The sequence below is a fragment of the Aphelocoma coerulescens genome, chromosome 1, assembly GCF_041296385.1.
Source record: "Aphelocoma coerulescens isolate FSJ_1873_10779 chromosome 1, UR_Acoe_1.0, whole genome shotgun sequence".
Lineage (NCBI taxonomy): Eukaryota > Metazoa > Chordata > Aves > Passeriformes > Corvidae > Aphelocoma > Aphelocoma coerulescens.
The window spans coordinates 76113271-76137971 of NC_091013.1; the positions used below are offsets into that span (position 1 = coordinate 76113271).

Consider the following 24701-nt stretch of genomic DNA (forward strand, 5'->3'; position numbering starts at 1 on the left):
TTGGTTGGTTGTGGGGTGAATTTCTTCAACAGCATTGGCCTGTCAGGAAGTGCAGTTTGGATAAACAGCTAAATAAGTAGCAAACACATTGCTTCTGCAAGAGACAGTCATCACCTGAAAACAAGCAAAATTGCCAGAATATGGTTCTGTGTTGTGCTTTATTTAGTTTAACTGGGCAGGGGGGCTGCTTCCACTAGAGGCTGTTTCACCAATTCCCCTGCACAGAATCTAGGGATTGTACAGTTTCACAATCGATTTCTTCACTTCCCAAGACACTGAAAGGCTAATTATTTTTGTTTTCTCTTCTAGTTTGTCCTTCCCAACAGTAATCTCAAGCTCAGCTTTTGCCCGTGTGAGTGCTGGATCAGATGTAAGGGAAGGGCAAGAACAGGATCACATCTCCTAGCAGTGCCTGCTCTCAGAAAAGATTGAACCCAGCGCAAAATTGCTCTTTAGTATTTAAGAACATCTGAAAAGTAACCAAAAAAGCATAGTCTTTACTTTTCCTGCATTTGCTGTGGTTCTTAATATTTTCTCTTTTTTTTTTTTTAAATATATAAAATTTGTCAGCTAACAGAAGCTTCTCTCCCTAATGCCATTTATTGTCAAAGGAGCATCTCAATTGTTCTGCCCAAGAAGTCCCTTAATAAGGTGGTCAGTGCTCTCTTATCTGGGAAATACTTTGCCTAAGGTTGAACACAATTACAGATCTCTCAGTGAAATGAAACTTCCCAGATGGTTGTCAAAGGGATAATTGACAAGCATTACTTCTAGTGCCTCCCACTGTGCTTTTATTGATGTTTTTATTAACCACTGGAGCAATAATTGGGAGTCCAGGCTTCCTTGTTTTTTTAAAGCACCATGGATGCTTTAAATTTCCTGTAAAATGTCGTATTTGCTTTGTTCTCACTTGTCACTATTCAAATGTTCCAGCACTCACAGTGGTTGCACGTGCTCCATCAACAGCTGTAGCTGGTGTTGGATCTGCCTTCTGTTTTGGGAGCACCTTGTTGTTTCCCCACAGGACAATAATACAGATATTGTGGCATTTATATGGAGCAAAGAAGATATCCAGTGGCCACACTGTGGAATCATGTGTGTGTTATTCCAGAGGAGTACAACTCTCTAACAGGAAGACATTGGCTGATGTTGCCTATATCAGCTTAAATGTAAAACCTTATGCTGTTTTTGCACCAATACCTACTTTTACAAAGAGGCAATTGACATCATAGTAGCGAGCTGACCAGATCCATTAATTTCTTTGAACTTGTCTTGCCTAACTCAAGTTGAAGAGTTTAAAAAAAAAAGTAGCACAGATGTGCATTTGTGGGAAATACTCTTTTTTTTTAACCCACGTCACACACAAGTCCAGGCACGAGAGCTGAGACAACAACAGCAGATAATTGATTTGCTTTGGTTTTGGCAGGTTGAACCTTAGCTGTTGCTTTACTTACAGTGCTGATCTTTGAACACCACCATAGCTGTCATCATTCACTTACTCTGACACAATAGGATTTCAGAGACCTCCTCATTTTTCCATGCTTTCCATTACAAAAGTGAGAACTTGCTGATAATGCTTAATATTTTCCTGCTGCATTGCAGCTGTTTCTGCTTTTGACCAGAGCTGTAAAGTAGAATTTGAGTGTCCACAACTGCTCCAGTCAGACAGCAACCATGGAGGGAGGACTGTGTCTAGTAGTGCCCAGGTTATTGAGGAAGTGTATGAGTGAGTTGTCCTCACTCCTTAAACTACGGAGGGAATTAACTCCCACACCAGGACCGTTCCCAAAGATGTTGCAGAATTTATATCAGGCTTGTGCTGCCACTGCAGCAAAGGAGCTGGCTGCTCTTCTGATGCTGTAGTCTCTGTTCCTGGACATATGTACATGTGTCTACACACACATATGTACCTGTACTGGAGGGGTAATGAAATCAGAAGGTGACTGTGAAAACTTAATTAAGGCCTGAGCATGTGGAAAAGAATCATTTTTCCTCCCCCTGTTAACTGAAAGCCTGGCTAATGATCAACACTGGCAGCAATATTTATGTAAGGTGTAACAAGGTAACGGTGGGGGGGTTCTTGGTGAGGAAAAAAATAGCATTTTTTATATACCTTCTTTTCTGTTTATTAGATTGAAAAAAACCATTGTCTTAGGTGCATAAAATGAGGGGACTAAATTGAAACTAAGAGTCAAGTTTGCTTGGGGAAGCACAGCAGAGTCCTTCATGACAAGCCAAACCTAGACAGGCAGGAAACACACACCAGAAGGGACACAGAAAGAGCAAGCCCCATCTATGGGATCAGGGCAGCCTCCAGTAGGGCAAAAAGGAAATTAGGGGAAGTTATCTCGGTTCTGTAGCTGGGTCTGTTTGATGGTGCTGCACCCCACAGGCAGGAAGTGGAATGCTTCTGACCCGCCAGAGAGCCCAGCTCACCAGGCTTGCTGCTGCAGCCAGAAGCCAGGGAACACAGGCTGGAGACCTGCGGGAATGATCTGGATGTTTGTCACTGGTTGGAGGCAGAGAAAAAAAGGCCCTCTGAGAAAGGACAGGGACAAGGGGAGGCCTGGAGAGACACTTGCAAGGGAGGTGGGGGTGTAGGTGTGGTATCCCTGGCAGGGCATGGGCAGGAGGCAAGAGCTGGCTGGGCTGCTGGGCAGGGGGGGTTACCTCAGAGAAATGTCAAAGTCGGGAAACCTTTTCTGGAGAGCTGTCATCCTAGTTCTTTGCCTTACTCAGCTGGGAGGTAAAAAGCTTTGGAGGAGTGATTGCTATTTACAGGGTAGACATGTATCAGAGTTGTATCTCTTAGGCCTTTAAACATCCAAAAAAGAAAAATACCTCATCCAGCTGCATTGATGAGGGACAAAAATTCCTCATCAAATTGCTGCATACAACGCAAATCCTGTGGATTGACAAATCTGGATACAGTGTTGTCTACATCCCTTCCTGAGCATATGGGATTGCTCACTGTTGGTGACCATGTTTTAATTTCCCCAAACCACAGTGCTCTACATATTTTGCTCTTTTTAGGGACTGACATCCCTCCTCAACTTTCATAGTAGCTTTCGGAGTCAAACACAACCAGGTCACTGTGACTGAATTCCCTCCTGTGCACTATGAGCTGAGCTGGTGACAGCTTTCACTTCCCTTTCACCTCTTGCCACGTCTAGATGGTTGCACCCTGGTGCTGTCTGCTTTCACAGCTGCTGCCATCAGCTTGGATTGCCAGGTGGATTGTTGATGTAGGAAACCCCCAACCTGAACTACACTAATCTCTCAAGTATCTTTTCCCATAATAAGAGGCTCTGCACTTCTGCATTACCTTTCTGTGTGATTTGAGGACCAGAGATGTTTATCCTGAAACAGCTGGGGAAGAGATCAGCTGAGGTTTATACATTCATGGCAGTCAAGGAAAGGTAAACTCCTCAACCAAACAAGCTGAATGAACTATTTGCTACTGAAGGCAGTTCTGCACGTTCATTTCCTGGCGATTTTGCTTCATGTTGGCCACCACATATAAAGCCAGTAGCTGTTGTTTTTCTCTGCCAGCTGGGCAGACACCAGCATTCCCTGGCCATGTCTCCCATTCCAGCAGCAAAGTCAAGTCACCTCCCAGAGCAGCTGAGTCACAGACACAGGCTCAGTTGCTGCTGTTGCCTTATATAGTGACTACATTTAAGAATTATCCTTAAATGCAATTAAAGCAAAAACCAGCACACAAAACTGAGGAAATGCCCATATTCCTGTGTACCTCTAATGGCAGGTTTGTCCTTCCCTTTGGTGGGAGCTGTGCAATTCTGTAATTAGGTGCTGGTTATGGCCCTCATTTTGCATGACAGATGATGCCCTGGGGCAATCAGTGAGAGACCACTTAGCAGTGGTCTTTGCTTTTCTGTCTGTCCAGGTCTGTCAAGCGTCCCCAACCTGAGCAAGCCTGCCCCATGTAACACAAGTCCCTGAGCTGTTCTGACACATGGATTCCTCACAGCAGCAGTATTTGGAGCACCATTGCCTCAGATCAGAGGTGACTGTGCCACAGAAAAACATCCCACCCATGCCAATTCTGGCAATAAATCAGCTCCACTGCCACTTTCAGGCTCAGTCCTTTACAAGCAGCACTTATAAGTGTCTTTTCTTGAGCTCTCTTTAAAAAAAAGGTGGGGAGAACTTTTCAGTCTTAGGGGAGAAGTGACTCAGATGTAGGTGATTGCAAATGAGAGACATTCATGAAGGCTGAAATTGCAACTCCCTAACTCAGAACCCAGAGAAGGGGGATAGAAGAGGGTTAAGCCATGGGCTGAACTGAACCTAAAATCCCTCAGGCTATACTGAGCCAAGGGACTCCTGCGAGGAAAAAAGCCCAAAATAGATCACAGCTCATGAAGCAAAGCACACCTTGTCCTCAGCAGACAGGAACATTTACTTCTGTCCAAGCCTCTGCTCAGGCCTTAGGTGAGGAAGGTGGAAGTTCTAATGAGCAGTTACTGCTTCTACTCCTGCTCTTGCCTTGCCCTGAGCACACAGGGGCTCAAGGTGCAGAAACCAAGCACATGGTCCTGCCCGGACCAGCTGGATGTTCTCAGCCAAGGACAGAGGACAGCTGGACCCTGCTGGAAGACCAGAGGCACTGCATATCTGAGCATCTCCCCCTGCAGTGACAGAGGGAGCTGGCAAGCAGCAAGCTAAGTCCCACACTGCACCACTTTGCTGAGAAATGGGTCACCCCTTCCTCCTCCTGCTCCTTCAGGTACCAAGCAACACCACACACACCAGTTTTCCAGTTGCCCCATGGACAACTGAGATCCCTGAGCTACCCCATCCTCCATTTTCCGATTCTAGAAGCTGACTGCTTCAACACCCCCCAGCTTCATTAGTAACTTCTAACACAGAGCAGCCTCGAGCATTGATACACCACAAACGATCAAAAGATTAATAACATCAACTTTTATTCCAAACAAGACAAAACTACAGAACACCTGTAATCCTCCTGGTCATATTTCATGGAAGTCTTTTAAACACTGGACAGACTAACTTACTATTCAAACTATAACAATCAGGGATAGGATGATGGTGCTGCTAAAGGGGTTTCTTCTAAACAAACTAAAAGTTAAGGTTTAAGAGTTAACTTTCTTCTACAATGTTCAGCTTTGTCTTCAGGTGCTTAGCAACAAAAGCAAAAAAATAAGCCTGCTTTAGAACAGCAAGTAGGAGTAAACAGAATATGTAATCATACAAAGAAGCAAGAGTTTAGTAAGGTCTCATGCGGCTTGATGGGGGTGGTGCACGATTTGGAGGAGTAATTGCTATATCCAAGTAGTCTCCTATCTGGAATTTCTGAGACTGCAGTGTCATGGAATCATCTGTGCCCTTCCTGCCTGACATGGTGCTGCCGATCTCCTTCACCCTGTGAGTAGCAGAGGAAAGGCAAGTTAGTTATCAATGGCCAATTTTTCCAGGTGTCCAAAACAGGAACTGCACCAGCTCACAACCCCTTCCCCATGCCATTCCCTGCACTGCACACACGTGGCTGTGTACTCAAAACACTCAGTTTTTCTCTGCACTCCTGGGTGCACCAAGAAAAGCTACACCAAACTCTTTCTGACAGGGCAGTGGAGCCCTCTACCCTATTATGTTAAAATACTAGCAAGAACCCCTTACCCCCTCCCATACAGACAAAGCACAAGACCCCGCCAGATTCCAGAGAAGGGTACATCCACTGGATGCTGACAAAGATTAGCTCATGCCATTTCGGAAGAGAGACACCTGCAACAAGATCACTGCTGTAACTCAGGTGCAAGACCTACCAGGAAGAAAGCATTATCTCAAGTTGGAGGGCCATGCTCCAGTTGCCAATACAGCAACCAAAGCCTTCAAGTGCACAGGTTCATTGTTTTGGGAACACATTAACAGGGATGGTCATCAAGCACAATTTAGCGTTTGTAGCAGTCATCATTCAGAACTTCAGAAATTTGGTATGTGGGTTCTGAACTTTAAAATCAGTGTTAATGAAGAATAATCTAATGCTCTGATGCCCAAAGTATTCTATTAACTCAGAGAAGAAATTTCATTTACCTATAGCCAGGCCTCTTGAGATCTGTAAAAACAATTGCAAAGTTGAAATGTGTGCCCTTCTTCCGTGCTTCTGGGTAAACTTCTTTCACTAAGCTGGTCAGCTCTTTCAGAGTTGCATCCATCCTAGATTAAACAAACAAACAAACCAAAGTGCTTCACACTCTCAAAGGAACAGTAATAAAAGCTTCCCAAAACTTTTACTATAGAATCAATATATTGCTACAATTTAACCATATGTTTCTTTGCCTTGGCATACCCTGTGACCACAGTTATCGACTGTAACACCTGGGAGAATTCACCGCTTACTGCACACTGGAGCCAACATGCTCTAGTGCAACTGTGTCTGATTCACTGCCGTACTCAAGACCAATCTCTTCACCTCTATGCACATTTCAACACCTGCATTTCCACATCTCTCTGAAGAGTTACCATTTAAACAGCAGGAGCCTATTTTTTTAAATGCATTAATGCATTTATACAAGGCACAGTGTAAGAGTTTCCTCACCTAAGCTGACATCTGTATTAGAGATAACTGCTCTAATAATAACTATTAGTGGAAATGTAAGAAAAGCAGAAAAAAAAATAGTTTTCCGTTTGTGCCCTAGCAGGCAGCGCTCCTTTATCCAGCCTTCAACCAGAGCAGGGCTACAGCTCATGTCTAGAATTTCAAGAACAAAAGTACTCAATCATGGCAACGAAAGCGTCTCTGATTATAGAGACTATGCACTCACTCCGAGCTTCTGGCAACCAAGGAGCAGTGTGTTGACAGACAATGCCCATTCTGACTTCTGCAGGCAGCAAACAACTCAGACACCACCAACAGCCTGGACAGAGTCCATAAATCCCACTTAGAAGTAAATTAGAACTGCATGCTTTGGTAGCCACAAAAATGGATTTATTCAACTACACAACATACGAGTTACAACTCTGGCAAATATCATGAAGGCAAAGGCAGGTTTAAAAAGTAGCATAAGTACTTTTCAAAGGCATTCTTCAATATACTACAAACAATATCTAACATGTTTGCAACGGAGACTAAGGCAGTTCTCCAAAATAAATTTGACAGTGATATAAAGCAGCTCTCTGTTAAAGCACTGCTACCTGACAATGCAAAAAAAAACCTCATTACTCCACTCTCAGAAGGGTCTAAGTTAAACCAACAAACCATTCACACTACAGTTCAAGCCTTCTGGGACAACTACTTCTATTGGATAAACGGGGCTGTTAGAACAAAATATACACATTAAAGGAGAACGTCTGCGTTGAGTAGATGCGTTGTGATATCCATCGGCACAGCACAAGCCACCGATTACATGCAGCAGTAACTGGGCAATTCAGCCGCACTAAGTCTCAGTGGCTGAGCGCTCACTGCTGCGCAAAGCTGTGCTCCCAGACATGCCCCCTCTCAGCTGCCAGGGCACAGCCAGAACCGCTCCACTCCAGCGGCGGCGAAAACTCCCCCGCGTTTCCTGCTCCGCCCGGAGCCTGCACAACTCCCTCCGGCACCTGGGACCCAGGCGAGGCCCCGCTCGCCCGGTGCCATAGGCAGGCGCAGAGGAGGTGCCACTCACCAGGTGTAGATCTGCAGCTCGCTGGAGGGCACGTTGCCGCGGGAGAACTCGTCCATGCGGTGGTGCCGCCCATTGTTGGTGGTGAAGACGCGAAGCAGCAGCGGGCACGTCTGCGGGGTGAGAACGAGGATGGGGGTGAGGATGGGGGCGAGGAGCGGCAGGGGTGGGGACTAGGACGAGGGGCCGTTCGCCACGCCCCCCCCCACCCGCGGCCTGAGGCCTCACGTCGTCACCAGACGCTCAACACTCCCCCCACCCCCGCTCCGCCCTGGAGCGGCCGGCGAAGCGGCGCGGCACGACCACCCAGCACTCCGGACACCTTCTCACGGTCGATCGGCTTCTCCGGCTCCTTCTTGATCTCCTCCTGCGTCACCCGCGACTCCACCGCCATCTTGCCGCGCCGCTCCCGGATGTCCCGCCGCGCGCCGCCCATCTCGCGAGAGCAGGCGCGGGGGCGGCCCCGGCGGGGCTCCTCCCCCGGGCCTGAGGCACCGCCCTTCCCACGGGGAGCCGCGGGTAGAGCCGGGTTTAATGTAGGGGTTTAATGTGGGGGAGCTGTGCCATCCGCCGCTCTAAGTAGCAGCAGGGTGAAGTGAATTAGCGGGAAATCTATTTAGAATATAATTTCCCTTAATATTACATTCAGGGAAAGATCAAATGCATACGCTTCCCATTTACGGTCTTGGGGTCTTATTCTACCAGTGGAATCTTTCATTAGGTTAAATTTGAGTCTCTGGTTGTGTCTCACAAAATAAGTGGGAATATATACTATCTATGAAAGAGTAAAAAAACCGTGGGTTTGTGATGTGATAGCTTTTTTAAAATGTCGAGAGTTGCTTGTTACTCAGAGCAGTGTGGGGAGAGGGGTTCAGTTGTTTTCGCAGAATTTACACTTGGATTATTTCCTCTGAATTTATTTCTCATTTTGAGAGTAAAACAAAATTAAGTTTCTCTGTAAAATTATTCAGAAGCATATGTGCTTGCAGGTGCAAAATAATCATATGTCAGGGACTCAGAGATTCGCTGAGGCTGGAAGGGAGCTCTAGAGGAGGCTGCCGAGTCCAAACCCCTGCTCAAAGCAGGATCAGCAAGGGCTGGTTGCCCAGGGTTAGGTCTGTGTCCATTCTAAATATACCCAAGGATGGAGATCTCTGGGCAACCTGCTCCAGTGCTCAGTCGTCTTTGCAGTTAAAACAAAGAAAAACAAACAAAAAAAAAGGTAATTTCTTTTGTCAGTTTGTGCCCTTTACCTCTGGTGCTGTGGCTGGGCATCGCCGAAAAGCCTGGCTGTCAGTGTGCTCCTGCCTGCCAAGTATTCCCACACAGTGAGCCATCTCTCTGAACAGCCCCGGCTCTCCCAGCCTGTCCTCATGCCACACATTCTCCCATCCCTTAACCACCCCGCTAAGCCGTATTCAATGCTATATTATTGTGGTGTGCCTGCACTGCTCACACAATTCTCTGTTGGTGCTTGCAGCAGAGATCAGCATGTGTGCCACTGGAGCTGTGTCTCAGAGTCCCTGTTGTGCAGTGTACGTCTCCGAGTCAGGGAGTTCAGGGTGTGTTTAAGCTGCTGTCCCGAGTGTAAGTCTGGCACCAGATGTAAGTATAGTAAGTTCTGCACCCTGAAAAAAGCAGGTGCTTGTAAAGGTGTTGTAAATGTTGAAGTACCTGTGCTCTAAGGGTGATGTTGTGGTTTGATTTCACTCTTCCAAACACTGTAGATGCATGTTTCAAAGGTATTAATTATTTAAAAAATATTTAGGGGAGAAAAATATTGTAAAAATATATTCACATATGATGTTTCTGTGTACATCATAAAGAAGAAAAATGGTTATGAGTCCACACTATAAAAAAAAAGCTCTTGCATTTCGCTCTAATATAACCAACAGTATTTGGTTTAAAATGTTGATTTATGGCTCACCAAATACAAGATGAGAGAACCAGCAACCTACTGAGGTTTGAGGAACTGAGTTCACACTCAGTTTTTATTAACTTCTTTTTGTAGTAGTCTGGATAGTGTTGTACAGTTTTTAATCTACATTAAGGTACAGCATATCATCATTTTGTTACCGTGGGCAATGACTCAGTCTTGCCACCATTTGTGGGATTTGATTTCTCAGGCAACTATGCAGTTTATTACTCTGCTAAATTTAATTATATCTGCCATGATCATACACACTTTGGGCTCAGTGTGTGAACTACCATTTCCGAAACAAAGGAATTTATGTCTAGAATCAAGTATTTTAAAGGAACAGCTGTAACAAATAAGGTGCAGTTCTGCTACAAATCTGAGTAGTTCCTTCTGCTAGAACTTTTGGAGTACACTATTTATGTGAAAAATTACTCTAGTGGGCCTGAGTTTTAAGTAAATTAAAACATTAATTAATTTGTTATGCATGAACTGTATCAACAAAATTTATTATCAGTCTAAAATCTTACATTCTTATGTTATGTGCTTGGAAGCAAAGGTTGAAAATTATGTGGAAATGAAAATGCAGTGATGTGACTGCGGAGTGCGGGTTTTACTCAGGATGGGGCTGTCTGGTTAAACAAGGCATAACACCATAAGCTGGGTTCCCACAGCTTTAGGCTGAGGTCTCACGTGTACTGGAGTTGGTCCAACTGCTTGCTTTTTCCAGAGGAGGGGGATTTAGCTCCCGCTGCTTGTCCTTAGTCACGTGAGGGGTTTTTCCCTCCTTTCTGCCAGGCATCTCACTAGATGCTTCCAAAAATAAGTTAAGTTCCCCAGTTTAAGAGGAAACTATCTAGTGGGGGCTGGCTCTCTGTCAGTTAATTTCATTTGACACTTTCTAAACTGATTCCACGATTGCTAGACCTGTTTGGTGCAGGGCGAGTGGTGGGAAGTGCATGTCCAGGAACAGCTGGGAGGTGGAGGGAGAGAATAGGACTGGAGTAGGGGATGTCCCTTCAGTGGCAGTGAGATGGCTGATTGCCTCCCCCTCCCTTCACGTTTCCTTAGGTTTTGCGGGGCGGGAGGTTTCCTCTGCTTGTTCAGGGATGCTGTGTGCTGTGCAAAAAATGTCTGTACATGCAAACACATATATATAGGGTGTGCTGTGAGGAAAATGAAAGCTCCTCACCGAGGTAGTGAGGCAGGGTAAGACTGTGCATAGGAGCAAGTCTCCAGCCTTTGTTGTTGTGAAGGCCCAAAATACGACTCAAAAACTTTTTCAGCTGTGAGTGCCTGTAGAGCAGGAGACAAGTGGTTTGGAAGCGTGAATTGCCTCTTTAGGTATTGTTAACAGCTGTTCCTAAGGAAGTGGTTATTTAAATAGCAAACCGTGAATTGTTTGTTGGGGCATCTAGGACAGGTATGAATGAGATGGCAAGTCGGTGCCAATAGGATATGGGACTGGGTAAAGCTGCCACAGCCCTTTAGAGAAGAGCACTGTGGGTCAAGGAGCCTACAAAACACTTACCGTGAGTAAATTGTGACTGAAAGGAAAAAACAAAAGGAGCAGTTGCTACAGGGTAACTTAAAACTTTCTAGGCAGAACGGAAGGATTGTAGCAAATAACAAATGTCCTTGGGAAGATACAGAAAGTAATGGCATAGCTGAACCTGGGATATCAACCATTGAGGCAAACCTCCAAGAAACTAGAAAACTTGTAACATGACCAGAATAAGGAACTCCAAACATCTCAGAACCATGAGTGTATTGAATCTGACTTCAAGGAAGCTGAGTTAGCCTCAGCAGCATACTACTTCCAGGTTCCCAAGGCTCCCAGGACTTCTGGCTTATTGGCTGTGTTTCTGAGTTCTTTCTAACCATGACTACATACAGCCCCCTAATTTTTCTTGGTAGTATTTGTATCCCATAAAGCCTGTTTGATAGAGGGCTTGGTCTTTATCTTGACTGTGGAAAGTTCAATTACCCTGTTCTGGCGACAGTACAATCAACTTTGAGCATCTTTACAATCAACTGAGTGAGCAAAGTCTCAAATTTGATGGAGCTTCTACTGCAGACTGGCTTTAACTGCTGGAGGAAGAACACAGGCACAATTTCTTAGCAAATACGATTTGCAATACAGTTGCTGGTATTTCCTACTGTTTGTGTCATGGTGATGTCATGGGTGTGATTTTATGTTCGGAAAGCTCTGTGTGCAGTAGATTTCACTACAGTGTTTTAATTTCCTGTGTTTTGTACCGAAGTTAGTGTGAATTTCAAGAACCTTGTAGTGCTGCTAGACAATGACACTGGTTTCATTTAAGCTTCAGTTTTTGTTCCATGTTTTGAATTTAGGTGATTTGGGCTCCTAAAAAAAAGCGCCGTAATTCTTGAGCTTCTGTGGTGCTATTCAACCTGCCCGTGAGGCAGCAGGTGAATGAGTCAGTGCAGGACAGACTGGCAGGGCTGGGATGTAGAAAAGGACTCTGGCACTGGATGTGTAAAGCCTGCAGAGACCCCTGAGGCAGCATCCTGATTCAGGAGCACCAAGACTTAGCTACCTGGGAGGAATCTGTACTTGTATATAAATTACATATACATTTTTATCTTCTTTTTTTTTTTCTGTAAAGTCGTCAGAAGGACCAAAAGTAATTAAAAATGCTTTGAAGATGGCTTACTGATCTACAATATTGCAAAATGATTTAGCATTAATGATTTCCTGTGGCGGTAGCACCAGTCAGGCTGTGCAGCCTTGTGCTCGCTCCAGGCACACAGGCAGCGTACATGAGACACAGCCACTGCTGTGCCTTGTAAACAAGCTGCCTCATACTTGCCAGTGTAAGACCTTGATTAAAGTTGAAAGTGGTTTGTGATGTTGCCAAATGTTATAATTCTGCCATTCTGCTGGAACTATTCCACATCAGGTGCTTCCTAAAAGAGTATCCTCAGGATGCTTTTTTTCAGTTTCAGAAAAAAATATTCAAAGAACAATGTATTAGGCAGATGAGAGTTATCACTCACATTTCTGTTACTTCTGTTCATTTTAGATACCAACAGCAGTTTGTCAGAAACCTGCAGCATTCACATACTTTTGAGAAAGAAATAACATTTTTCAGATGTGCTTCTGTGTTAGAAATAGTCTCATGAAGCAAATTCACTTGACTGAACTGTAACATTAAAAAAAATACCCTGAGATTTATCTGAAGCCAGCTGAGACTAATATTGGACAACTGGGCATGTGAGGGATTTAGAAGGATGTCCACACTGCTCCTGAGCTCTGCCACGGGCCTGAACTCAGGAGCTGGGAACAGTGGAGATCTCTCTTGTTTTCCTTAGGGTGCTGCTCCCTACGGTGGGCAGAGATGAAGGATGCAGGATGTGACCCTGCCTGCATCCCCTGAGCAGTGTGAGGAGGGAGCTGGAGAGCCTCAGCACTTCAGGCTGAGCCAGTGCAAACTGCTCACAATCTAGATCAGCTAGAGAGTATAGGTTATGCAAGAGAGGTCCAGCAAAAAATTGTAATGCCTGCTTGAATTTTACCTGGAGGGGATCAGAACAAACTGGAACTTGTAGCTGTCAGCAGAGGAAAACAGAATTCAGTTTCAAGTAAAGAAAAAGTCACATAGAGATATTTTCTTCTCTATACAAATACCCGTGAAGGTGAGATGGTGAGGTGTACTAAATATTGTATTGATTTTTCCTGGTGGAGTTGTAGACTCGGTTACAAAATATAAAATTAAGGAAGAAATGTTTCCAGAATCTAAACCTGGATCTCATTAAAACATGTTGTCATTTCTCTATAAAATACATCTGCTACAATATTCCAGAAATTTTAGACACACAATAGAGTAATAAACTGCTTTTATAACTTGGGTAATACTCTACCATAGATTCCTGATTTCCCCCCTACTGTTTGTCTGAAATTACCTCAGTACAAAAATGTTCATACACTGTAAGGGAGGAACAAATGGGTTGTCATTTCAATAAGTGGAAATTTTTTAAATTGTGTATGAGACATGTTTTTTAGAGAGGACAACCAAACTGGAAGTTGGTCAGCCTGTAATATCACTGCAGATAGTTAGGTCAGCAGCGTGGGTCCCTGTCTGTGCTCCATGGGAGCTGTGTTTCCTGGTTTTCCTTCACTGGGTCAGCTCCACTACTGGAAGCTGTGGTGAGAAACCAACCCAGTGTGAAGGTTACTTTCATTGCTGGTGCTTTCCCCAGTTGCAGATGCTGCTGCCACCCACTGAGCGAACCGATTTTCCCTGGGGACACAGAGGCTGCCTGACCCTCAGCCCTGCACTGGCTGCTCTGAGGGCAACAGCACTATCCTCCAAGTGGCCTGCATGGCACAGACAGTGTGTTCCCTCGCAACAGCAGCAGCTGGAAGAGATGTCCTTTATATTTTCTTCCACATTTCCTGTGCAGACAAATCCCTTCCCTGCCTGCTTCCTGGATTAATGTGATCCCATCCTTGAATACAACACAAAAGTCTGAGAAGGGGGAAAGTGTCTTCATCAGATAGACACATTCCTGTTCCTGCTTTGGTGGGAACATTTCCATGAGTAAGTGTTAACAGATTTGGTTGATGGTTATTTCAGTATCTTCCCCCAAATATTTATTTTCCCTTCCCATAAAAGAATATTAAAGTACTTAAGCTTTTTCTCCTGAAGACGAAAACTCCAACTGAGTGTACCAACACATACATATTTTACATGTGGCTCCCTGGCTACACTTCTCTTCATCTTGCCATACACTCCTAGAAGTTTCCAGTCTGTGGCAGACACTGTTCCTATTGAAAACAGTAAATGGATAAAGATGGATCTTTCATGCCCAGAACAGGTATTTCCTTCTCTGTTTTCTGCCCCAGTATGACGGATCTTAACACAAAGAACCTCCCGTGTCTGTGGCCTTTCACACTGATCCTGTAACGATGAGGAAACTGTTGACAATTAAATCCTCTCTGAGCAGCCCAAGTAAGAGGCATGTTTTTTCTGGCTTCATTCTGGGCTCACAGAGCCCCACAGAAGGTTTATGAGAGCAGTGCGTATCCTCCATAAGAAAGAATGATATTGTGTAAGCCATTATGTGGGTCTTGCCTCCAGAAGCATCGTCATAAAGAGTCAAGCAAAACTTTTCTCCAAAATAAGTAGTTCTATGTGGCCAGCCTTGTCAAGCACAAAGCAAAGTCTCAGCACCCTGAGACAGCTCAGCTGTCTTACAGAAATATCTTTTGTGGCTCAACAAGAAGGTCAGAAAACACAATTTCTTTTTATTTTTGGTTTCTTTTGTGTCTTTTTTCTGAGTGGCCACTTTTGACGAAAATGTTCTGGCTGTGATAAATTACCTACAACATTTTGAATAATTCAGTACAAAACCAAATTATTTTCTGAATGCTATGCAATATCAATTAACTCTAACAATATTTTTTAAAGAAAGGAAATGTCCATCACTGGGATTTTATGATATGTGATGATTGAGTCCAGAATGAATTCTGACAGCTTGGTTACCATAAGCTCCTCAGAGACACAGTGCTTGGTGGAAACATTGAAATAACCCTAATGGTAGTGGCAGGAACAGCGCCAGTAAAATAAAATGTGCTGTAGGCACAATGCAAGGCGGAATCACTTCAGCTCCCGCACACAGTAACTTTGAAAGTTCCTAGAAAATTTGTGCATGCCTATTCCTTGGACCAAGAAAGGATAACCTCGGTATGTACTGCTGGCAGTGGTTATCAGTTGTGTTACATTTCATTTTGAGCATGGCAGAAGGTGCTGGGGAAATTGTAAATGTAGGAAGTTTTGCTGCAGAGCAACAAAGGCCCGTTGGGGTTTTAGGTGAGCGATCATAAGGGCATGGGAAGAAGTGCACACAGTGCCCAAGGTGCTGGCAGGAAGAAATCACTGCTTTTATGTTTCTTGCTGTTCCTTCCCCATCAGCTCTCTTGGCAGAGCTGGTCATGGTGAGCTCTCCATAGAGTTATTGCAATGAAACAGCTCAGCAAAGGCTTCATGCTTAAAGAATTTACAAAAATCCTGCTGCTCTTGCCTGGACTGGGTGAGGAAGGGTTCACACAAGCAGCTTTGCTGGTACATCAGAGAGCCAGAATGGAAATAAAAGGCATCCTTCTTGCAGTGGTTCACTTGGAGTCAGAAGATGACATCTGTCCATAAGCTGGTGCTTTCAAATGACTGGCTGTACCATGTGACAAGTTATGTGACAGCATGACAGACTGTCACATTTCAGATTGCTGCGAGCAGCACTCTTTGTTTGTGTTCACAAGTTGTATCAGAAAGCACAGCACTCCAAAAAATAAGTAAGTGCCTCACAGACTGGCTAAAGGGAAAAATCTTGGAAGTGAAGAAAGGGGGAGGAAAGAAACTATTTAAAAATAAGTGGATAAGAAAAAAAAATCTTGGGTTAACACTTCTTTACAGTTAGGTTTATGTTTTGTTATCCCTGTTACAAAGCTAAGAATAATTCAGAATCATTTTTATAAAACTTCAGGGCATAGAAGAGCAGGAGAAATAGCTCTTCTACACCTCTTAGATTAGATTTCTTCAATGTGAAGCAAGATAAAATAAGCTCTATTTTATTTGGGCTTAAGGAATGTAAAGGTATAATAATTACAAGCTGATACACCAATTTAATGCAGGTGTTCAGAGTTTTAAAAGATAGAGTGATAATGACTCAAAGTTACCTTTAAAAAGAGATCTCAGGGTTTTCAAATAAAAAAACCAAACTAATACTAGAAAAAGAAACCCTCATTATATTAAAAGGAATTGAAACTCTCAAATATGAAAAGTACAAGAATTCTGTTCCCAGAGATATGGATAGATCCCCCGCCTGTTAGAGGTGAGCGATTACTAAGCATAAAGGTTTGAAATTTTTAAAGTGAAATATTAAGAACACAGGGCACAGTTATTGCTAAATTCTTGCATACAGATTCTGCTGTATGGGCTAGATCCTAAAATGTTGTTGAAGTTCAGCAGTCTGGCTGCTGAGAGCTTCTTTCAGACTTGGGCCTGGCTTCAACCAAAAAAATACGGAGCTGCTACTTAAACGTGCTTCAAACAGTCACATGAATGAGATTCAGAAAGGATTTTTGCCATGACCAAGGATGAAATGATACACTGTTGAAGTTATTAATTGGTTTCTGATGAGGAACCATGAAGACCAGTCAGAATGAGAGATTCATGAGCATCCATCCATCTTGGGCTGCAAACGAAGTGGGAAGATTTCTGTATTTGTGTCAACATAGCTGTAGTTGTTCTTTGAGCTGTGGCCAGCTGATGCAAGTGATTTGGCCTACAGAGGCATTACACGTTTTTCATTATATGTTTAGATGGTAGATGACATTTTTGTTCAGTCATGGAGAAATTCCTACTGCATTTGCACTCAGGAATGCCTAGATTTTGGTGAATGCTTTTTCATCCTGCATTCTTTGAGCCTCTTGTCTTAAGCTGGTAATTTTTGTGGTGTCAGTGGTGGAAGACCACCAAGAGTGGGCTGTGGACCTGCTCCTGGGAGCTCCAAAACTCATCCTCCTCTTGCTCTTCTGTGGGATGTGAGTTATACAGCTCTGTTAGCTCTGTGCAGATGCTGACAGCTGAACTGCAGGAGAGTTTACAGTTTCTTCAGGCTGCCTGAATGAGTCTTGGCTTCTTGCTGGGACAGCAATCCCATGATCCCAGCCACCAGGATTGTGAGTGGCTAGCTGGCAGAGATAATAGATGGGAAAAGGTACTTGAAAGCAGCTGGTCCCTGACAAGATTGAAAAACATCAGGTGCAAGTGTTATTGGCCCTACCTGTGTGTCACTGATGGAGCAAGGCTGCAGAGGCATTGCTGAAATGTGGGAATTGTACTTCGTGCACGCCATTTCCTGGTCCAGCCAGGAGCAAAGCCAAAACTATGACAAACAGCAGTGCAGTCTTTTGCTAATGTCATAGCTTTTAAAAGACTTCCAGAAAAGATGAATCCTGCTTTCCTGACTGTAACAATGCATCCTTAATCCCAAAACACCTCTTTTTTTCTGCCAAATTATAAACAAGCCCTCTGACTTCTGGGGAAGGAGTGTGCAGAGCGCCAGGCTTGCTGTTTGATGGAAGTGTGAAAACCTTCACTTGCTGGAGCACTGTAGCAGAAGAGGAATGAGACAGGCATGGTGCAGGCAGGGTGTCCTTGCACAGGGAATGTGGCCATGGGAGGTCCCTGGGGAGTTTGAGCCAAGGTGTGCACCTGTCCAGCCACACCAGCACCGCCATAGGGAACAAACTGGGACATTAAACTCCTCTCACTGAATAGCTGATTCAGCTCCTACACTGTCCTCATGCAAGGGAATAACACATTTCTCCCCTGAAACTATTTAGTATTTCCCTAAAGGGTTCTTAAAATATCCACGACACAAAGCATAAAGGAAAAACTGCTGGAATTTGGTCCTGCTGAGGGTAAGATAACAATGTGAAGGATATGAGGCAAGGTACCATTTAATTATGCTTTACTAGTGCTTGTAATTTACATCTCATCACTTTCAAGGCCTCTGCTGGTAATATTTCCTTCTAAGAATAGAGCTTAAAGGTATTTTAAGAATTCTAGTTGTTGTGCAATTAATAGGGTAACACTTTGTTCTGAGTAAAAAGATCTGCTTGTTTTGAGCAGTTAACAGTATTTTGCATGTAAAAAAGGGGGAATGGGGAATGTTTTATTGCCAGCACTTTTCCTTACAGGGGGATGAATCACTTACATTCTTGGCAACCAAGCTCAAATTCACAAGAATGCTCAGTTTGATCAATTTCCTTCAAAACACTAAGCTCAAAGTACAGAGGAAAAAAGAGAGAAAAAAACTTGGATGGGCTTGGATGTGGAAGACATTACAAGATGGACATCCAAGCAGGAAGACAATAAATCTAGTGTACAAATTGTTTTGCCCAAAGCAAGTCACTGACTTGTTGTTACAAGAGAGTCCAGTCTAAATTAAGAGAGTACTGGGAGGGAAAAATAAAACAAGGAGGAAAAGAGCCAGAGCAGAGAAAGAAAACCCCTGCTGATCTGGCAGACATGGCAGATGTTGTGTCAAACATGAGTTTATTTGCTAACAAAACAATGTGAATTTTCATGAAAAATTACCACCCTTCCCTTCAGAATGGAAGATTGTGCTGAGAAACAAAATATGAGAATACAGTTAGTTTAGGTGAGAGGAAAGTGCCTATGTTCAGGCTGTCATTTCACACAGCAAAGGCTGAGGCAGGAGCACAGGGTGAACCAAGCCATGCCCTCCTTGCTTCTCTCCACCTGTGCAGTGGACCTCACTGAGGAAGGGATGGCACTGAAAATGGTCCCTTTTAGTTTTATTCTAATGGGTTCTTTTTCAGCTGGATTGGTTGCCTGGGCTGGTTCACCAAGCAGCCACCCATGACACTGCACAACATACCCAAGTGTCAGTGGAGGAGATGGCAAGAGTAAGGGGACAGGGCAGAGGGGGAATGAAGAAGCTGGACAGGCACTGCTACTGTGCCACCTCATTTGTGATCTTCTACACAGCACTGGTCTAAGGGGCATTTCGCCCTGCTGCACCCTTCTGATCAGAGACAGTCAAGTGGCAGCTTCAATGAGACCAGCACAATTGCTTGTTGGCTGAAATAAAAACAACCCAAACAAAATCCAAAACATTATTTAGTGTGGAATTTCCCTTTTTCTAGGTCATCCTGTGGTCATGCAAACAGCTGTGTCAGTATAAAAGTATGACAACGAGGAGTGGTGGAAGACAAGAAGGGAAGTACTGCTCCCCAGTACCTTTTGATTTCCCCCTGCTCTTCACCCCAGTGCTCTGCCCTCACCTGCAGTGCACACGGGGCTGCAGCACCTCTGGATGATTAAGGTGAGTGTGTCATGTCCTGCAGCCAGCATAGGGCTGCTGTGCTTCTGTTCAGGGTGTCCTCCCAAAATATATTTGGTACTTAGTGAACCTAATGTGGGGGGGAGAAAATAATTGGGGAAGAATGAGAAGGTAGAGGCCTAGGCAGGCTGGGCCAAGCCCGAACGGATAAGTGCAACTCAAAGCAGGACCCAACATACTGCAGAAGTGTCGGTGTGTAATAACCTCAGCATCACACAATTGCTGTTGTGTGTCTTCAGGATCCCAGTTTCAGTATATTTCTGACTTCTGTCATGCTCTGCAATGCCCATGCGGTGAATCCAGTACTTCTCTCTAATTCTGCAATCAATTATGTTGTCTTTATGTACTAAATCCCACACTTTTGGGACACGGAATGTACTGTGTATTCACCAAGCAACCACAACCCATTCATAGAATAAGACCAGTGCTTCCTGGTCTGGTTTCCTGTACACAGATTGTACAATAGGTCAGTCCTGGGGATATATCCAGGTTTTCCACATGTGTAGCCTTCCTATCCAAGCTGCAGTACAGACAATCCTCAAACATCTGTGCAGACAAATTTTCTGGGCAGAAAAAGAAAATATCTAGCAAATCTGGACAGAGGGTAGCCCCAAGTCTGAGGCTCCAACACATCATGAAGCACTGGACCAAGCTCCCAAGGACAAATATGTGGAATCTTTGCACTGGAGTTTTTAAGACTAGACAAGTATCTGCCATAGTGAAGAAGGACAGCCTAAACTAGATCCTTCACAGCCTTGTTTCCTATAAGGAAGGACTATTTTGACTCTCTGCAGCATAAAGAATGGCGAGCACAGTCTGTTCTCTGCTCTGCAACCTGCTCTCCCCTTCTCCAGCCTCTTGCTGGAATCAGTGTGAAATGGCAGCAATGGTAATAGTAATGCAGAACAAGATGGAAATGGGATGAAGTTTTTTTCCAGGATTAAAATAGGCAGAACAAGAGCCAGTTGTTGTTTTGGGGAAAAGGAAAGCAGTTGATGTTAAAATGTTTCACCGACTTGGCAAAAATGCCAAGCTGGCCCTGCCTGCAGAATACATGGACTTCAAAGGGCTTATCTTGAATATGAATTGAGGGAGCCAGATCACTGTTTCCTACATGAATTCAGCTGAGGTTAAATGATATGCAAGGCTATCCCAAGGGTGTGTTTTCCTTCTGATGCCAGCCAAGTTGCTGACACCTCTGCCTGCAGTTTGTGGGATCAGTCTTGCTTTAGCTGTGCATGCCTGGAGGGAGCTCATTCCGACTCAGTACCAGAAAGAGTGGGTCACACTCTCACAACTGCTCCCTTCAGGAGTGCTGGTCCACAGTGGGAACACTGAAACAGATGGCAAGGCCCTTGCTCCAGCGGTGAGCCAGTACTCAGGAGGGGTGTGTGGTTCTCAAACAGGATGCAGGCTGAATAACCCTCCATTCCTGAAGAGGGTGGTCCCCAAAGGTCAGGGCTGCCTTCAATGGTGTGGCAGCATGAGAGGAAACTGCCTCAGAGGGTGCTTTCATAATGCTCAGACTATGAATAAGTTCAGCCTGTTGTACTCTGGGTTCTCAAGTATTACTCATAAAAAATGTGAATAAGGAGAATAAGGTTAGGAAAAGAAAAATTCTCCAGCTAAACTTTCTTTACAGGATGAACAGGGGTCCTCCTCCCCCCACCCTTTGTCTGATTTCAGACAAAGGGCTTTGCATGCTGTGTAGGAGCTCTCTTTGCTGCCTGGAAGGAACATATGGATTGTAGGTGATACAAACCTGGAAGAGTTCACACAGTAACAGAATACCCAGGGTTGGAAGGGACCTCTTGATGTGATCCACTGCAAACCCCTACTCAAGCAGGGTCAACTACAGCAGGTTTCTCAGGACCACGTCCAGTCAGATTTGCAAATCCCCACTTATGGAGGCTCCGCAGCCTCTCTGGGCAACTGAATGGACAGGCAGTGACCAGAGACCTGATGTCAGTACAGACAATTTTGACACTTTTCACCTTTATGGTAAATTATTAAAGTACAATCTGAATAAATGTACTTGATATTCACTCATTGACTGGTTCTGGTGAGACTGGGTATAAAATTATGGGGACCGAGACTGATCCATACTTAATCCAGCTGCATAATTCTGGGAAAAAGACAATCAAAGAGCTAGTTGGGTGCTACATGGGACCACATGTGGTCCCATGGGAACGCTCCAAGTTCAGGACAGCAGCAGCCATTACTCCAGTCAGTGCTGTGCTAATTTAGTGGAAGGAGGACCAAGGGTCTCTGAACCTGTTACAATAATAAATCCAGAAAAACAATGAAGATTTTTCATCCTCTAAAACACAAAGAGTTTTCTGAGAATATTTGTGCCTTGAATTCCAGAAGATGAGGGAACATATGGGGTCATGCTTTCTGTTCCCATGCTTTGGAGCTAACGCTTTACCTTGACCATCACTGTTACCACGGCAGCATCACAGTTCTGGCAAGAGATCTTATCTGAAATCTTAACAGAGGCACATTTAGGCTATTCAAGGCAGCTTTATATTGCTCAAGCTAAAGTCAGTGAAATGTTTCAATTAGTGAGCAAACAGAGTCTGTTGATTTCCTCTGTGTGATGAACAGAAATCTGTCTGCTTCCTCCCCAAGTACAGTACAGCATGTCTAAGCCACTGGCTACTATAATTAGGATGGGAAAACATTTATGTGGCACTATAAAGGTGAACTGGGTGCTTTGCAAGTACAAAACCACTAAAGTCGTTCCCAAAGAATTCAGAGTCAAATGTGGTCAAGAAAAAGCACAACGAAATTGTCTCCAGGGAAAAATGGATCCTGCAGAGATGAAGAATCACCAGGGCAGCAGGTCTGAATGACAGATCTGCAGAAGGGAACTGTTGGGCTGAATAACTGGATGTCACTCAGAAACACTGGAGTTTCATTCCTGATCTGCCATGAACCTCATAGGTGACCTTCAGGAGTTGAGGATTCTGTGCATGAGTCCTCCCTGTAAAACTGGCATTACTTCAACTCACTCAGTTTCCACAATAAAGGCAGGCTATGGAACAGAGGCTGGGAGGAGACAAGAGGTACTGTGGTGGGATACCATCAGGAGGTACTCAGGAAGCAAGAGAGGAAACAGGGGCAAAGAAGAGGAAAACCTCTGAAGAGTGAGGAGTCAGGGAGCCAATGGCAAGAGTAAGAAATGAGATGGGATCCTTCAAGTGTAGGGGAGGAGAAGGTAGATTAACAAATTTTTGGTTAGGCTAAAGGGAGTTCAGAAAAACTGAAAGAGAAGCTGTCCGTGAATTACAGTAGCTAAAACAGGTAATGGCCAGAGCATAGAGAAGAACTGTAGTCACGGTGATAGAAAAGCAAGGACCACTTCAAGAACAAGTACTGAGACAGAAAAGAAATGCCTCAGATTAGGCCTTTCATGAGAGACCAGTGATGTGAAATAAAAGGAAAGAAGATAAAAACCCCTCCCTGAACTCAGAAAAAAATAGAGGAAGTACAGAAATCAGATTTGAGAGAACTGATACTTTTATACCAAACAAAATCGATTTGAGGCAGAATTAACATGTAATAGTAGCAAGAGCTTCAGGAGAAGAAATTTTGAAAGCCACAGGGATCTACAATTGGATAGTCATGGACAGAAGAGAAGATAATTTACCCTCTAGAAAGCTGCAGGCAGAAATGATCAGGTGCAATCAGGGGAGGAGCATGGAACGATCAGCAGTGCCATGTTTCAGGGGCCACCAAACAAAAATCTCCAACTACACATTTTGTGTCACCCACACTTCCCCTCATTTGTCAAGATGAGGATTCAGTGTGATGTTTCAAATGGTCATGACAAGCAGCAGTAACTGAAATTCCAAGTGGCCAAGAAAACACTTGTTGCATACAAACACAGTCTTTGCTTGCATTTCACATGGCTTAAAAAGTAATCTCTGAATGTGCACACCCATATTGCTGAGTACACAGAGAATGGCTAAACAGACCTGGTGTGCGTTGAAATTCATGTCACAGCTGGAGCCTGCCCTCTTGCTCCATACACACCATGGGCTCGGCATGGCATTTGAGCATCTGGACTTATGTGTGAATCTTTGAGAAGTGGAAAATAGACAGAAGAGCAATTAGACTGCTCTTGTTAGGCTAAAGGGACAAAGGAGCATGGTGAGAAACTGTGCATTAATTGCAGAACTTGAAGCAAAAAATGGCCAGAGCACAGAGAAGACTTTTAAAAAGGGAAAAAAGGAACTACAGGCATGTCAGTCTCATCTCTATGCCCAGCAAGATCACAGAGCAGATCCTCCTGCAAACTATGCTAAGGCACATGGAAAAAGGGATGATTGGTGACAGCCAACATGGTTTCGGTAAGGGAAAATCATGCCTGACAAATTTGGTGTCCTTCTACAACAGGGTTACAACAGTAGTGGATAAAAGAAGAGCAACAGACATCATCTGCCTGAACTTGTGCAAGGCATTTGACATGGTCCCATATGACATCCTTATTTCTAAAATGGAGAGACATGGATTTGATGGATGGACCGCTTAATGGATTGGGAATTGGCTGGATGGTCACACTCAAAGAATTGTGGTCAACAGCTTAGTGTCCAAGTGGAGACAAATGACAAGTGGCATTCCTCAGGGGCTGATATTGTGACTGGTGCTGTTTAGCAACTTTGTCAGTGATGTGGACAGTGACATTGAGTGCACCCTCAGCAAGTTTGCCGGTGACACCAAGCTGTGTAGTGAGATTGACATGCCCCCCCCCCGGGGGGGGATGTCATCCAGAGAGACCTTGACAGGCTTGAGAGGTGGGTCCATGTGAACCTCATGAAGTTCAAAAAGGCCAAGTGTAAAGGTTCTGCACCTGGGTCAGGGCAACCCCAAGCATACATACAGGCTGGATGGAGGATGGATTGAGAGTAGCATTGAGTAGAAGGACTTGGGGGTGACGGTTGACAAGAAGTTTAGTGTGTTTTGGTAATGTGCACTCACAGCCCAGAAAGCCAGCTGCATCCTGGGCTGCATCCAAAGCAGCGTGGGCAGCTGGGCGAGGGAGGGGATTCTGCTCTGGTGAGACCCCACCTGCAGTGCTGCATCCAGCTCTGGGGTCCACAATGTAACAAGGGAGTGGGTCCATTGGAAGACCATGAAGAAGATGATCAGAGGGTAGGAGCACCTCTCCTATGAAAACAGCCTGAAAGAGTTGCGATTGTTCTCTTCTGGAGAGGAGAAAGCTCTGAAGAGACCTTAGAGCA

At 44.4% G+C, this 24701-nt stretch overlaps 1 protein-coding gene and 1 long non-coding RNA gene across 2 annotated transcripts; one reads left to right on the forward strand and one right to left on the reverse strand.

Moving 5' to 3' along the window:
* Positions 1–4932: 4932 nt before the first annotated feature.
* SAP18 (Sin3A associated protein 18) lies at positions 4933–8077 on the reverse strand. The gene is made up of 4 exons (XM_069013689.1): positions 7966–8077; positions 7647–7756; positions 6076–6198; positions 4933–5407 (listed from the first exon to the last, which is right to left on the reverse strand). The coding sequence occupies exons 1-4, from the start codon at positions 8035–8037 to the stop codon at positions 5251–5253; spliced, it is 462 nt and encodes a 153-aa protein (XP_068869790.1). The 5' UTR covers positions 8038–8077; the 3' UTR covers positions 4933–5250.
* A 2896-nt stretch (positions 8078–10973) lies between these two features.
* On the forward strand, positions 10974–21434 carry LOC138119065 (uncharacterized). The gene is made up of 3 exons (XR_011155367.1): positions 10974–11090; positions 19259–19437; positions 21098–21434. It is a non-coding gene; the product is annotated as an uncharacterized lncRNA (long non-coding RNA).
* The last annotated feature ends 3267 nt before the right edge of the window (positions 21435–24701 follow it).

Coding starts and splice junctions, on each gene's coding strand:
- SAP18 (XM_069013689.1), bottom strand. CDS start 8,037: ATGGCGGTGGAGTCGCGGGTGACGCAGGAGGAGATCAAGAAGGAGCCG. Junction 7,757..7,965: donor AGCCGATCGACCGTGAGAAG/GTGTCCGGAGTG, acceptor CTCACCCCGCAG/ACGTGCCCGCTGCTGCTTCG. Junction 5,408..6,075: donor CTCAAGAGGCCTGGCTATAG/GTAAATGAAATT, acceptor TGCTACTCACAG/GGTGAAGGAGATCGGCAGCA.